General features: G+C 50.2%; 1 protein-coding gene across 1 annotated transcript in view; it reads left to right on the top strand.

Moving 5' to 3' along the window:
• Window positions 1-16246, top strand: part of LOC134353474 (carnitine O-palmitoyltransferase 1, liver isoform-like) — a 138551-nt gene that overhangs the window by 88408 nt on the left and 33897 nt on the right. Inside the window, exons 3-6 of the mRNA XM_063061477.1 lie at window positions 7025-7209; window positions 8232-8348; window positions 13523-13687; window positions 15953-16087. Coding sequence (XP_062917547.1) covers window positions 7025-7209; window positions 8232-8348; window positions 13523-13687; window positions 15953-16087 — 602 coding nt within the window. The remainder of the gene's footprint in view (window positions 1-7024; window positions 7210-8231; window positions 8349-13522; window positions 13688-15952; window positions 16088-16246) is intronic.

Raw genomic sequence — 16246 nt, 5'->3', positions numbered from 1 at the left:
CACTGCCTTTCACTGGGGTATCACCACCATCCCTGCTGCACCACTGCCTTTCACTGGGATATCACCACCATCCCTGCTGTACCACTGCCTTTCACTGGGGTATCACCCCCATCCCTGCCGTATCACTGCCTTTCACTGGGGTATCACCCCCATCCCTGCTGTACCACTGCCTTTCACTGGGGTATCAGCCCCATCCCTGCTGCTCCACTGCCTTTCACTGGGGTATCACCACCATCCCTGCTGTACCACTGACTTTCACTGGGGTATCACACGCATCCCTGCTGCTCCACTGCCTTTCACTGGGGTATCACCCCCATCCCTGCTGTACCACTGCCTTTCACTGGGGTATCACCACCATCCATGCTGCTCCACTGCCTTTCACTGGGGTATCACCCCCATCCCTGCTGTACCACTGCCTTTCACTGGGGTATCACCACCATCCATGCTGTACCACTGCCTTTCACTGGGGTATCACCCCCATCCCTGCTGTACCACTGCCTTTCACTGGGGTATCACCCCCATCCCTGCTGTACCACTGCCTTTCACTGGGATATCACCACCATCCATGCTGTACCACTGCCTTTCACTGGGGTATCACCAGCATCCCTGCTGTACCGCTGCCTTTCACTGGGGTATCATCCCCATCCCTGCTGCTCCACTGCCTTTCACTAGGGTATCACCCCCATACATGCTGCTTCACTGCCTTTCACTGGGGTATCACCACCATCCCTGCTGCTCCACTGCCTTTCACTGGGTATCACCACCATCCATGCTGTACCACTGCCTTTCTCTGGGGTATCACCAGCATCCCTGCTGTACCACTGACTTTCACTGGGGTATCATCCCCATCCCTGCTGCTCCACTGCCTTTCACTGGGGTATCACCACCGTCCATGCTGTACCACTGCCTTTCACTGGGGTATCACCACCATCCCTGCTGTACCACTGACTTTCACTGGGGTATCACCCCCATCCATGCTGTACCACTGCCTTTCACTGGGGTATCACCACCATCCTTGCTGCTCCACTGCCTTTCACTGGGTATCACCCCCATCCCTGCTGTACCACTGCCTTTCACTGGGGTATCACCCCCTCCCTGCTGTACCACTGCCTTTCACTGGGGTATCAGCCCCATCCCTGCTGTTCCACTGCCTTTCACTGGGGTTTCACCCCCATACCTGCTGCTCCACTGCCTTTCACTGGGGTATCACCACCATCCATGCCGTACCACTGCCTTTCACTGGGGTATCATCCCCACCCCTGCTGTACCACTGCCTTTCACTGGGTATCACCACCATCCATGCTGTACCACTGCCTTTCACTGGGGTATCACCACCATCCCTGCTGCACCACTGCCTTTCACTGGGGTATCACCAGCATCCCTGCTGTACCACTGCCTTTCACTGGGTATCACCACCATCCATGCTGTACCACTGCCTTTCACTGGGGTATCACCACCATCCATGCTGTACCACTGCCTTTCACTGGGGTATCACCAGCATCCCTGCTGTACCACTGCCTTTCACTGGGTATCACCACCATCCATGCTGTACCACTGCCTTTCACTGGGTTATCACCCCCATCCCTGCTGTACCACTGCCTTTCACTGGGATATCACCCCCATCCCTGCTGCTCCACTGCCTTTCACTGGGGTATCACCCCCATCCATGCTGTACCACTGCCTTTCAGTGGGGTATCACCACCATCCCTGCTGCTCCACTGCCTTTCACTGTGGTATCACCCCCATCCCTGCTGTACCACTGCCTTTCACTGGGGTATCACCCCCTCCCTGCTGCTCCACTACCTTTCACTGGGGTATCACCACCATCCATGCTGTACCACTGCCTTTCTCTGGGGTATCACCACCATCCATGCTGTACCACTGCCTTTCACTGGGGTATCACCACCATCCCTGCTGCTCCACTGCCTTTCACTGGGGTATCACCCTCATCCCTGCTGTACCACTGCCTTTCACTGGGATATCACCCCCATCCCTGCTGCTGCACTGCCTTTCACTGGGGTATCACCAGCATCCCTGCTGCTCCACTGCCTTTCACTTTGTATCACCACCATCCATGCTGTACCATTGCCTTTCACTGGGGTATCACCAGCATCCCTGCTGTACCACTGCCTTTCACTGGGGTATCATCCCCATCACTGCTGCTCCACTGCCTTTCACTGGGGTATCACCCCCATCCATGCTGTACCACTGCCTTTTACTGGGGTATCACCCCCATCCCTGCTGCTCCACTGCCTTTCACTGGGGTATCACCACCATCCATGCTGTACCACTGCCTTTCTCTGGGGTATCACCAGCATCCCTGCTGTACCACTGCCTTTCACTGGGATATCACCACCATCCCTGCTGTACCACTGCCTTTCACTGGGGTATCACCCCCATCCCTGCTGCTCCACTGCCTTTCACTGGGGTATCACCCCCATCCCTGCTGTACCACTGCCTTTCACTGGGGTATCACCACCATCCCTGCTGCTCCACTGCCTTTCACTGGGTATCACCACCATCCATGCTGTACCACTGCCTTTCACTGGGGTATCACCCCCTCCCTGCTGCTCCACTGCCTTTCACTGGGGTATCACCCCCATCCCTGCTGTTCCACTGCCTTTCACTGGGGTTTCACCCCCATCCCTGCTGCTCCACTGCCTTTCACTGGGGTATCACCCCCATCCCTGCTGTACCACTGCCTTTCACTGGGGTATCAGCCCCATCCCTGCTGCTCCACTGCCTTTCACTGGGGTATCACCCCCATCCCTGCCGTATCACTGCCTTTCACTGGGATATCACCACCATCCCTGCTGTACCACTGCCTTTCACTGGGGTATCACCACCATCCATGCTGTATCACTGCCTTTCACTGGGGTATCACCACCATTCCTGCTGTACTACTGCCTTTCACTGGGGTATCACACCCATCCTTGCTGCTCCACTGCTTTCCCTGGGGTATCACCCCCATCCCTGCTGTACCACTGCCTTTCACTGGGGTATCAGCCCCATCCCTGCTGCTCCACTGCCTTTCACTGGGGTATCACCCCCATCCCTGCTGTTCCACTGCCTTTCACTGGGGTATCAGCCTCATCCCTGCCGTATCACTGCCTTTCACTGGGATATCACCCCCATCCCTGCTGTACCACTGCCTTTCACTGGGGTATCACCACCATCCCTGCTGTACCACTGCCTTTCACTGGGGTATCACCCCCATCCCTGCTGTACCACTGCCTTTCACTGGGGTATCACCCCCATCCCTGCTGTACCACTGCCTTTCACTGGGGTATCACCACCATCCCTGCTGTACCACTGCCTTTCACTGGGGTATCACCACCATCCCTGCTGTACCACTGCCTTTCACTGGGGTATCACCCCCATCCCTGCTGTACCACTGCCTTTCACTGGGGTATCACCCCCATCCCTGCTGCTCCACTGCATTTCACTGGGGTATCACCCCCATCCCTGCTGCTCCATTGCATTTCACTGGGGTATCACCCCCATCCATGCTGTACCACTGCCTTTCACTGGGATATCACCACTATCCATGCTGTACCATTGCCTTTCAATGGGGATTCACCCCCATCCCTGCTGCTCCATTGCATTTCACTGGGGTATCACCCCCATCCCTGCTGCTCCACTGCCTTTCACTGGGGTATCACCCCCATCCCTGCTGCTCCACTGCCTTTCACTGGGGTATCACCCCCATCCCTGCTGCTCCACTGCCTTTCACTGGGGTATCACCCCCATCCCTGCTGTACCACTGCCTTTCACTGGGGTATCACCCCCATCCCTGCTGCTCCACTGCCTTTCACTGGGGTATCACCCCCATCCCTGCTGCTCCACTGCCTTTCACTGGGGTATCACCCCCATCCCTGCTGTACCACTGCCTTTCACTGGGGTATCACCCCCATCCCTGCTGTACCACTGCCTTTCACTGGGGTATCACCCCCATCCCTGCTGTATCACTGCCTTTCACTGGGGTATCACCCCCATCCCTGCTGTACCACTGCCTTTCACTGGGATATCACCCCCATCCCTGCTGTACCACTGCCTTTCACTGGGATATCACCCCCATCCCTGCTGTACCACTGCCTTTCACTGGGGTATCACCCCCATCCCTGCTGTACCACTGCCTTTCACTGGGGTATCACCACCATCCCTGCTGTACCACTGCCTTTCACTGGGGTATCACCACCATCCCTGCTGCTCCACTGCCTTTCACTGGGGTATCACCCCCATCCCTGTTGTATCACTGCCTTTCACCGGGGTATCACCACCATCCCTGCTGCTCCACTGCCTTTCACTGGGGTATCACCACCATCCCTGCTGTACCACTGCCTTTCACTGGGGTATCACCACCATCCCTGCTGTACCACTGCCTTTCACTGGGGTTTCACCCCCATCCCTGCTGTACCACTGCCTTTCACTGGGGTATCACCACCATCCCTGCTGCTCCACTGCCTTTCACTGGGATATCACCACCATCCCTGCTGTACCACTGCCTTTCACTGGGGTATCACCACCATCCCTGCTGTACCACTGCCTTTCACTGGGGTTTCACCCCCATCCCTGCTGTACCACTGCCTTTCACTGGGGTATCACCACCATCCCTGCTGTCTCCACTGCCTTTCACTGGGGTATCACCACCATCCCTGCTGTACCACTGCCTTTCACTGGGGTATCACCCCCATCCCTGCCGTATCACTGCCTTTCACTGGGGTATCACCCCCATCCCTGCTGTACCACTGCCTTTCACTGGGATATCACCACCATCCCTGCTGTACCACTGCCTTTCACTGGGGTATCACCCCCATCCCTGCTGTACCACTGCCTTTCACTGGAGTATCACCCCCATCCCTGCTGTACCATTGCCTTTCACTGGGGTTTCACCGCCATCCCTGCTGCTCCACTGCCTTTCACTGGGGTATCACCCCCATCCCTGCTGTACCACTGCCTTTCACTGGGGTATCACCCCCATCCCTGCTGCTCCACTGCCTTTCACTGGGGTATCACCCCCATCCCTGCTGTACCACTGCCTTTCACTGGGGTATCACCCCCATCCCTGCTGTACCACTGCCTTTCACTGGGGTATCACCACCATCCCTGCTGCTCCACTGCCTTTCACTGGGGTATCACCCCCATCCCTGCTGTACCACTGCCTTTCACTGGGGTATCACCCCCATCCCTGCTGCTCCACTGCCTTTCACTGGGGTATCACCCCCATCCCTGCTGCTCCACTGCCTTTCACTGGGGTATCACCCCCATCCCTGCTGTACCACTGCCTTTCACTGGGGTATCACCCCCATCCCTGCTGCTCCACTGCCTTTCACTGGGATATCACCCCCATCCCTGCTGCTCCACTGCCTTTCACTGGGGTATCACCCCCATCCCTGCTGTACCACTGCCTTTCACTGGGGTATCACCCCCATCCCTGCTGTACCACTGCCTTTCACTGGGGTATCACCCCCATCCCTGCTGTATCACTGCCTTTCACTGGGGTATCACCCCCATCCCTGCTGTACCACTGCCTTTCACTGGGATATCACCCCCATCCCTGCTGTACCACTGCCTTTCACTGGGATATCACCCCCATCCCTGCTGTACCACTGCCTTTCACTGGGGTATCACCCCCATCCCTGCTGTACCACTGCCTTTCACTGGGGTATCACCACCATCCCTGCTGTACCATTGCCTTTCACTGGGGTATCACCCCCATCCCTGCTGCTCCACTGCCTTTCACTGGGATATCACCCCCATCCCTGCTGTACCACTGCCTTTCACTGGGGTTTCACCCCCATCCCTGCTGTACCACTGCCTTTCACTGGGGTATCACCCCCATCCCTGCTGCTCCACTGCCTTTCACTGGGGTATCACCCCCATCCCTGCTGTACCACTGCCTTTCACTGGGGTATCACCCCCATCCCTGCTGCTCCACTGCCTTTCACTGGGGTATCACCCCCATCTCTGCTGCTCCACTGCCTTTCACTGGGGTATCAGCCCCCTTCCCCCCACATCCCAAGCACTGGCTCTTGGCAAGTCCGATGTGGATGGTGAAGTCCATTGCTTCCATCCCATGGCCAGGAGATGCTTGCTGGCTGACTGAGGAGATAAAAACCAAGACATGAAACCTGACTCGCTTACCCTCACTGAACAGGTTATCCCCTGGTCCTGTAGGGTGATGTGGTGTCAGATCTGGTAGTACCGCTGCCTTGCAACTCTAGCAATCCAGGTTTGATCCTGAGCTCTACCACTGTCTGTGTGGAGTTTGTGTGTTCTTCTGTTATTACTCTACGTTCCTTGTTATGGAGTTTGTGTACGTTCTTCCTTGACTACGGGCCCCCCCCCCACACTTTCAGGGCACTCTCCTTTCTTCTCGCATCCCAAAGGTGTGTGAGATAGTGTAACTAGCTGCTGTAAATTGTCCCAAGTGTTTGCGTGGTAGAAGAGTCTGGAGGGAATGAATGGGAAATGGGTGTCAGTTAAGTTAGTGGAGGAATGGTATAAATGGAAATGCGCTGAGGGCTGGCATAGATTGAATGGGCTGAATGGTTTCCTTGCTGCTCCTGAAATGGAGTGCTACCCACTGTGAACAGGGCCGGTGTACAAGAGGACGCTCTTCTTTGTGTTTCGGAGAGCGCACTTTGCTTGCAGGTGGTTTGACAAATGCTTGAGTTTTGCCATTTTCCTAATGATCTGTGTCGTGAGCCTCTTACAAAGGCACTTCAAGACTTGTCTCTGCAGCATCCTTCAAAGCTCTTAGATGCATTAGCAAACCTCTCTCAGGCCAACAACCCCAATGCACTGTTGGCTCCATCATGGATGCTGAATCACTCACCTACCCGACATTAAATGCTGACCCAGCTGAGACAGAGAGAAAGATTCCACTTCCCAACCAGTCACTGGCCCTTTCATCAGGACCCTCTGGGCTGACCTGCCATTTCTGCATTGGCTTCGTTAGTTGCATCAGAACACAGAGAACTGCTGTGGAGGAGGGTCACCCCAACCACAAGGGAATGAGGAGGGGACCACTCTCTCTCATCAGACAGTGCAGTTGCAGATGCTTCACATGGTTTTTTCAGAGTGCGCCTCTTTGCTTGCAGGTGGTTTGACAAGTCCCTGAGTTTTATCATCTTCAAGAACGGTAAAGTGGGCCTGAATGCCGAACACTCCTGGGCGGACGCTCCCATCATCGGCCACTTGTGGGAGGTGGGTTTAGCACCTGGCTTCCTCTGGAAGATTAAAGCAGCATTAAGTGTCCGTTCTTTAGAAGTTGTGTTAAAAGGGGTGTTGATGAGCTGAGAGGGGAATCCTACTTTCCAATTTCTCATGAAGGGAATGAGAAGTTTTGGGGAGGCTGTCTTCACACAGTGATTTGTCCTCGAGGACTGAGTTAAGTGGGGACCATTGGATCTTTCTAGGAAAATTTCAACCAGAGGGCAGGCACTCAAGCCAAGGGAAATAAGTTTTAGTTTGATTTGGAAATGATGTCCACCTGTCTCTTAAACACAGGCAGTGCCTTAACTGTGGTGTCTGCAGTACTCACAAACTGCTGGCAGATGGCAGCCTCTTGCAGGATTGGGATGTGTGCACTATTTAAAGAATTAACAGGATAACATGATTAGCGATCGTGTTGCCATGACCCAGACTCAAGTGCATTTGCCATGGGTCTCGGTGTTGGACTCCCGTGGTCGAGTGGGTCACCATGGAGATGAAGAGTGTGTTGTTAGGAGCCACGGGGGTCACTGCATTGCTGTGACCCTTGCCCTAGCATTGCCGGAAGACAGTGCATTGCTGATGGTAGCCAGGGAAAATGTTGGGTTAAACCGATCATGTTTGCTGGGCCTGTACTGGGCAAATGATGGCCCATCGGTGGAGAGGCTAGCCTTCTCTGGCTGAGCTGATGTTTTTGTTTCCTGTGCAAAACTGATTGATTGTGGGATTTTGGGTTTTTATCTTTATGACCCTGGGTCTGCCTGAGCCCCAAGTCCATAAGGCAGATGGCACAGCTACAGTTGCACTGAGCTGTTGAAACCAGTAATTCTAATCGGGCCTTCTTCACATTCCCTGCTCCTCTCCTCGATGAGTCTAATAATAGCTGGGACTGTGCGATCAGCTGATGGGTGTTCTTGCTCGTGTTTCTGCTGCGTGGGAAGGTTCTGTCTCAGCTATGGCTGGCGCTCAGGCAGTGAGCAACGTGCATTCCTAATGTCTTCATATGTCTCCTGCAGTACTTGTTGGCCACCGACCAGTTTCAGCTTGGATACACAGAGGAGGGGAACTGCAAGGGAGTGCCTAATCCCAGGATCTCTGCACCCCAGCGGCTGCAGTGGGAGATTGAAGAACCGGTGAGTTGTGTCAGCACTGGTTAAAACCATACCCCCAGCTTATTGACATCCTAGAGTCGTGGAATTGTTAAATCATGCAAGTGGGCCATTCAGCCCATTGAGTCTGTACTAGCACTTTGTAGAGCAAAGTGGTCTCATCCCAATTGCTCCATAACTGCCATCATTCTGCCTGTCTCCTCTTGAAATCTAAGCCAGGCTCCAAGCTAATTCAAAACTTGCAGGTGACACAAAATTTATCCTGTTCTTCCTTGTCAAAGCTATTGATACTTATTAGGAAAGCAGTTCTCCCAGTTCCAGAAAACACTGCTGTCTATCTCCCAGAGAAACATCTGTCTAGCATTACCTTGCTGTTTTTTTAAATCCATGCCCCTCAATGTTCCCACCTGCCCTTGCGTATGACTTTTATCAAGGTCTGTCTTAAAATCCATATATACATAGACTGACAGAATTACAGCATAACAATTTCCTTTTAGCACTCCACATCCCTGCTGACTCTTTTGCCCAGCTATCCTAAACATTTGCTGAAAAATAAGAAAAAACCATAGATGTTGGAAGTATATAATAAAAGCAGAAACTGTGATACTCAACTGGTCAGGCAGCACCTGTGGAGGAACTAACAGAGTCAATGTTTTGGATCAGTGATCTTTGGCCATTTGCTATCTTCCGGTGCTTTGGTCCCTTTTGTATCCAGGGAGAACTGAAAAATTCTTGCAATCACTTTTCAGTTTCTACCCCTCCTCCCTCACCACTGTGTCTTAAGTCTGGTTAGTCATTTTAATACCAGCTTACAAGCTTTATCTTTTCTACCAAGTCTTTTACTGAGGCCTTGGCAGTATCTGCTTTCTTGTAATGACTATTACAAAGTGTTCATCAGTATTCCAGTAATGCCTGTCTCTTTGTAGATTGCCTTCTTTTTCCTGAATAGGTCCACAACATCTCCCCCACAATCTCCATCAGCACAGGTGCACCACAAGGCTGTGTGCTTAGCCCCCAGCTCTACTCACTTTATACTGATGTCTGTGTAGCTGAACACAGCTCCAATGTCACACTTAAGTTTGCAGATAACACCACTGTTGATGGCCGAGTCAAAGATGGTGACAAATCAGCATATAGCAGGAAGATTGAAAATCTGGCTGAGTGGTGCCAAAACAACGACCTCTTTCAATGTTGGCAAGACCAAGGGGCTGATTATTGACTTCAGGAGGAGGTAGTATTGAGCATGTCTACACAGAGCATTGTCACAGGAAAGCAGCATCCATCACCACCTCCCAGGCCATGCTGTCTTCTCAGGACCCACACCACCAGGTTCAGGAACAGTTATTACCCCTCAACCATCAGGCAGGTGGTACAGGAGCCTCAGGACCCACACCACCAGGTTCAGGAACAGTTATTACCCCTCAACCATCAGGCAGGTGGTACAGGAGCCTCAGGACCCACACCACCAGGTTCAGGAACAGTTATTACCCCTCAACCATCAGGCAGGTGGTACAGGAGCCTCAGGACCCACACCACCAGGTTCAGGAACAGTTATTACCCCTCAGGCAGGTGGTACAGGAGCCTCAGGACCCACACCACCAGGTTCAGGAACAGTTATTACCCCTCAACATCAGGCAGGTGGTACAGGAGCCTCAGGACCCACACCACCAGGTTCAGGAACAGTTATTACCCCTCAACCATCAGGCAGGTGGTACAGGAGCCTCAGGACCCACACCACCAGGTTCAGGAACAGTTATTACCCCTCAACCATCAGGCAGGTGGTACAGGAGCCTCAGGACCCACACCACCAGGTTCAGGAACAGTTATTACCCCTCAGGCAGGTGGTACAGGAGCCTCAGGACCCACACCACCAGGTTCAGGAACAGTTATTACCCCTCAACATCAGGCATGTGGTACAGGAGCCTCAGGACCCACACCACCAGGTTCAGGAACAGTTATTACCCCTCAACCATCAGGCTCTTGAATCAAAGGAGCTTCACTCAACTTCACTTGCACCATCACTGGCATAAGCTCGCAACTATGGACTTGCTTTCAAGGACTTTTCATCTCATATTCTCAATATTTATTGCTTATTTATTTTTTATTATTATTTTGATTTTTTTTTGTATTTGCAGTTTGTTGTCTTTTGCATACTGGTTGAATGCCCAAGTTGGTGCTGTTTTTCATTTGTTCTATAATGGTTATTATTCTATTATGGATTTATTGAGTATGCTGGCAAGAAAATGAATCTTGGGGTTATACATGGTGACATATATGTACTTCGATAATAAATTTACTTTGAATAGGTCCCACCCTCCATTAGCATCCCTTCAATATTTGCATGCTTATCAAAGACCTTTGCATTTCCTTTGGGTTACCCACGGGTCTCTTCTCATATTCTCTACTTTGTGTTTCTTACTCCCTTTTGGAACACCCTCATGATCAGTATTCCATCTTGTCCTACCTTGTATTGCCAGCCTTGTGTGTCTGATGCCCTTTTTTTCTTTCATTATTCAGAGAAGGTCTGCCTTTATTACCCAGTTCTTCTCCTATTGCACAATGTGCACAGGCTGCATCCCAGTCAACGGCCCATGAACAGCCACCTTCTCTTTACAGTCATCAGTACACAGGAGGTCACACTGGGAGCACCGGATACAGTATATCACCCCAGCCGACTCACAGGTGAAGTGCCGCCTCACCTGGAAGGACCATTTGGGGCCCTGAATGGTGGTGAGGGAGGAGGTGTAGGGGCAGGTGTGGCACTTGTTCCCCTTGCAAGGTTAAGTACCAGGAGGGAGATCAGTGGGGAGGGACGAGTGGATGAATTTACAATCACCCTCATTCATTGTCCCTCCTCAATAAGAAGTTCTGCCCCGGCCAGCTCCTTGCCCTGTTCCATTACCAAACCAAACGTACTGATGCTGTATGAAGACATGAGCTTTAATTTCCACCCCCAACAGGTGCTTGACTCACTGAGTTGCTCCAGCAGTTCGCCTTTGGCTTTTGATGCTGTACCACTCTTCCCAAAATGTTCTCGCATTGGGTCAACTGTCCGACTGAGTCAATGTTAGCCTTCCTGCAGTTCCTCTTCAGTTGCCATTGGAATCGACTCAGCCCAACTACCTAGAGCCTTTCCTTTGGTATAGACTGAGGAGTTTCTCCACTATGCTGCTCGTCTCACTGTTACACAGTTGGGCTTTGGACCACAGTGCCAGAAAGCAGCCAACAATTTGTGTTGCTCCCTACTGCAACTCAGAACTCCGATTTCCCTTATTTTCCACTTTTCGCAAGGATTTCTCCTTACGTGACTCCCTTGTCCATTCGTCCTTCCCCACTGATCTCCCTCCTGGTACTTAACCTTGAAAGCAGAACAAATGCCACAGCTTCCCCTACCTCTCTCACCACCATTCAGGGCCCCAAACAGTCCTTCCAGGTTAGGCAACATTTCACCTGTGAATCTGCTGGGGTCATCTACTGTATCCGGTGCTCCCAATGTGACCTCTTGTATGTCGGTGAGACCCGAAATAGATTGGGAGACCACTTCACCAACCACCTATCAGGAAAAATGGACTGTCCCAGTCACCACTCATTTCAATTCTACTTCCGATTCCCATTTGGACATGGAAGTCCATGGCCTCCTCTGCTGCCGGAATGAGGCCACACTCAGGTTGGAGGAGCAACACCATATATTCTGTCTGGGTAGTCTCCAACCTGATGACATGAACATCGATTTCTCGAACTTCCAGTAACTTGCCCCCCCTCACCACTCCCCATTCCTGTTTGCCTCTCTCACCTCATCTCCTCACCTCCGTCTGGTGCTCCTCCCCCTTCCCTTTCTCCCATGGTCTTCTGCCCTCTCCTATCAGATTCTCCCTTCTCCAGCCCTGTATCTCTTTCACCAATCAACTTTCCAGCTTCTTATTTCAACCCTCCCCCCTCCTGGTTTCACCTATCATCTACCACCTTGTACTTCTTCCTCTCCTCGCCCCCCCCCACCTTCTTTCTCTGACTTGTTATTTTTTTCCTCCAGTTCTGATAAAGTGTCTCAGCCCAAAATGGCAACTGTTTACTCTTTTCCATAGATACTGCCTAACCTGCTGAGTTCCTCCAGCATTTTGTCTGTGTTGCTGTGGATTTCCGGCATCTGCAGATTTCCTCATTTTTCTGATCTCTCTAAACTAGTTCAGGGTGATGAAGAATGTACATTGACCTTCATCAGTCAGGACACTGAGTATAGAAGCTGGATGTTACGTTACAGTTTTATGAGATCTTGGCAAGGCTGCATTTGCAATATTGTGTTCACTTTGGTCACCCTGCTATAGGAAAGATGCTGATAATCTGGATTGGGCTCAATGTGGATATAGAGAAAGGTTACCAAAATTCGGGGGAATGAGTTATAGAGTTGAACTGGCTAGGATTTATTCTTTGGAGCATAAGAGAATGTGGGGTGATTTTACAGTGGTGTGTAGAATCATAAGAACCATACAAAGGATGGATGCACACAGCTTTATCCCAGGATTAGGGATTCTAGAACTAGAGGCTCTAGGTTTAATAGGGGAAACTTTTGGTTGTGGGTATATGGAACATGCCGCCAGAGGAGCTACACTAACAACACAGAACTGTACAGCGAAGTAACAGGTCCTATGGCCCACAATGTTGTGCTGAACCAATTAAATTAGCAATCAGATGGCCAACTAAATGAAACTTTTCTGCTTACACAATCCCTCCATTCTCTGTACCTAACCCATCTGCCCCCCACCACCACCCCAGACAGTGCATTCCAGGCACTCACCATTTTCAATGTAAAGACATTTGCCCTACCCGTCTTTAAACTTGCCCCTTCTCACCTTAAATGCATGCTCTCTGGTATTGGACATTTCAACCCCAGGAAAAGATCCTGGCTCTCTACTCGGTCTATGTGCCTCATGGACAGATTCATGGGAAGAGATATGAACCAAATGCAGGCAAATTGGACCAGCTGCAATTGGAATCCTGGTAGCATGGATGAGTTGAGCCTATTTGTATTCATCCACTGCTGCTTTTGGAATAATTGAGTGTCCTGGAGTGTGTGCGAGATGTATCGTCTGACTGCGTGAAGGTGCTTGATGTGAATGATCATACTCGTTTCATCCAGCACTGTGTTCAACTTAAACCAGGTTCCCGCTGACTTGTCTGACTTGTTCTCCTTCTCCCTGCAGTGCCAGGAAGTCATCAATCAGTCCCTGAGTGTTGCCCAGCAGCTTGCCAATGACGTGGACTTCCACTCTTTCCCCTTTGAAAAGTTTGGGAAGGGGCTAATCAAGCAGTGCCGGATCAGTCCTGACGCCTTTGTCCAAATGGCACTACAACTGGCCCATTACCGGGTAGCGTCTCAATTTATCGAGGGACCTCACCATCATGGGAAGTAGACTTTGGAGTCATAGTAAAGAGCATTTAGTCTAGGGTACTGCTGCTGCTGTAGTGAATAAAGCCAGAGAGAATGCCAGTGAACTTTTGTTGCTGAGGTTTCATTTGGGTAATCATTTTGCCACACCTGGGGTTTGAGTGTGGTATGTCACAGGAAAAGTCACAACCTGGAACAATGTCAAAGATTATGGATCAAAGAGCAGCTTGTGGGAAATAATTAACTCCTATACCTCTGTGGCAACTAGGAAGTAGGAAGAATTCTAAGAAAGCTGAATTTTTTTTTGCTGATTGGTAAATTGATTTATTATTGTCACGTGTACTGAGGTGCAGTGAAAAACTATTTTGCATGACCCCTGAACAGATTGTTTTATCCCCAGTGCACTGATTTGGTGGTGGGGAAAATCATAATGCAGAATAAAGTGTTAGTTACAGAGAAAGTGCAGTGCAGGCAGGCAGTGCAAAGGTATAACCAGTTAAATTATAAAGTTTAGAGTCTATCTTATCGCACTATGGGACCATTCAGTGGGATAGATGCGATTGTGCAAAAGTCTTAGGCACCCAAGATATTTTATATAACTTTTATTTTATTTGTCCTCTGCATTAGGGTCCAGTAGAAAAGAACAAATTTTAGATTTTCAAGTATTCATTTCCAAAAATTTTAAAGGTACAGAAAATTTTTTACTTTGTTAAAGAAAGTAACATTCAGTAATAGACCGCTTTTCAAATAAAAGTTTGATTACTTTGTAGGTAAAGTATATAGACCAGTGCATGATTAAACAAAGATAACTAACAGGTGCTAATGATCAATGACACTGAGTTAAATGAACTAAGCTGATTAACTGAAACAGAAACAGGTGTAGAACGAATCAAACTGGGTGAAGGACAACCAAACGAAAAGGCAAAGATGTGGCAGATGTGCCAGTTTAATGTTCAAATCACCAATTCTTACACCATGGCAAGAGTGAGCATAGTAACAAGACCTTGTGATTATCATCGTACATCAGCAAGGTCTCTCCCAAGCAGAAATTTTGTGGCAGACAGTGGCTTTAATTATTGCTGTTCTGAAGAAGGACAAAAAAACGGGCAAGGTTGAGGACTGGAAACACAGTGGTCAGCCATGGAAACTGACTGCAGCAGACATGAGATGCATCAAACTGACATTCCTACTAAATCAGAAGTTCAGCATGGCTATCAGCTCTGAACTCACAGACACCACTGGAATCCAAGTACACCCCTCTACAGTCCGGCGAAGTCTTGTTAGAAGTGGTCTTCATGAAAGAGTTACTGCCAAAAAGCCATTCCTCCAAAGTGAAAACAAAGCCAAGAGACTCATCTATGCCCAAAAACACAAGGATGGGGGTGCTGAACCATGGCAGCAAGTGCTCTGTACTGAAGAGTTAAAATTTGAAATTGTTGGCTTAACAGAGGCAGTGTGCAGCCAACAGTGAAGCATGCCAGTGGTTCCCTGCGAATTGAGTTTGTGTTCTGGTCAGAATTAATGGAATCCTCAATGCTGAGAAGTCCAAGCAGATTCCCATCCATCACGCAATACCATCAGGGAGGCGTCTCATCGGTCCCAACTTCATTCTACAGCAGGACACTGACCCCAAACACACGGCCACGGTCATAAAGAACTATCTTCAGTGAAAAGAACAAGAGTTCAACATGGCCTCCATAGAGCCCCAATCTTAACACCGGGGCTGCCTGTGATTCCCTAGAGAAACAGAATTGAGACAGGCAAATTTAACTGTTCTCCAAGATGCTTGGAACAACCTATCCTTATAAAGCTGCAGGACGGTGTCCCTAAGTTTTAAAGTCAGAGTGTGGTCACACCAAATATTGATTACTGCACTTTATAGAAACTTTTTTGATAGAAACCTTTCATTATTTATGAAAACATCAGAATTGTTTTTTTACATGTGCCTAAGACTTTCGTACAGTAATGTATCTTATCATTCAGTAGTCTTATAACAGTGGGATCGACACTGTCTTTGAGCCTGCTGGTACATGCTTCCAGGATTTTGTATCTTTGCTTGGTGGGAGGGAGTGTGTGCAAAGGGTGGAGTTTTTGATTATGTTGGCTGTTTTAGTAATTTGGCATGTAATCACAGAGTGGCCTTGAGAAGCACTTGCTGGATCCACTTAGTGTGTGATCTCTGGGGCCCCTCAGTAATGCCAGAAACATGTTGATTCTCTAAATTTTTTTTGTGTTTTGATTCTAGGACAAAGGTAAATTCTGTCTAACGTACGAGGCCTCGATGACCCGCCTGTTCAGAGAGGGTCGCACAGAGACCGTCCGATCCTGCACCAGTCAGTCCACAGAGTTTGTGCTGGCCATGATGGACCCCACTCAGACGGTAGAGACCTTGTGCAGTCTGCGCTAATCCGGTCTGGGAGGTGGAAATTCTGGGAAGTGGATATGTGGGGTGATCAAGAGGCTTTGGGACTGGTCAGTCAGTGCTGGGGGATGTTGGGGGCATGCTGTAAATTAGGAGGTAGCTAGAAAACCGAAGCCT

Source organism: Mobula hypostoma, chromosome 11 (genome assembly GCF_963921235.1).
Source record: "Mobula hypostoma chromosome 11, sMobHyp1.1, whole genome shotgun sequence".
Lineage (NCBI taxonomy): Eukaryota > Metazoa > Chordata > Chondrichthyes > Myliobatiformes > Myliobatidae > Mobula > Mobula hypostoma.
Note: the sequence above shows the minus strand (reverse complement) of the source record. Positions and strands in the feature narration are given on the sequence as shown.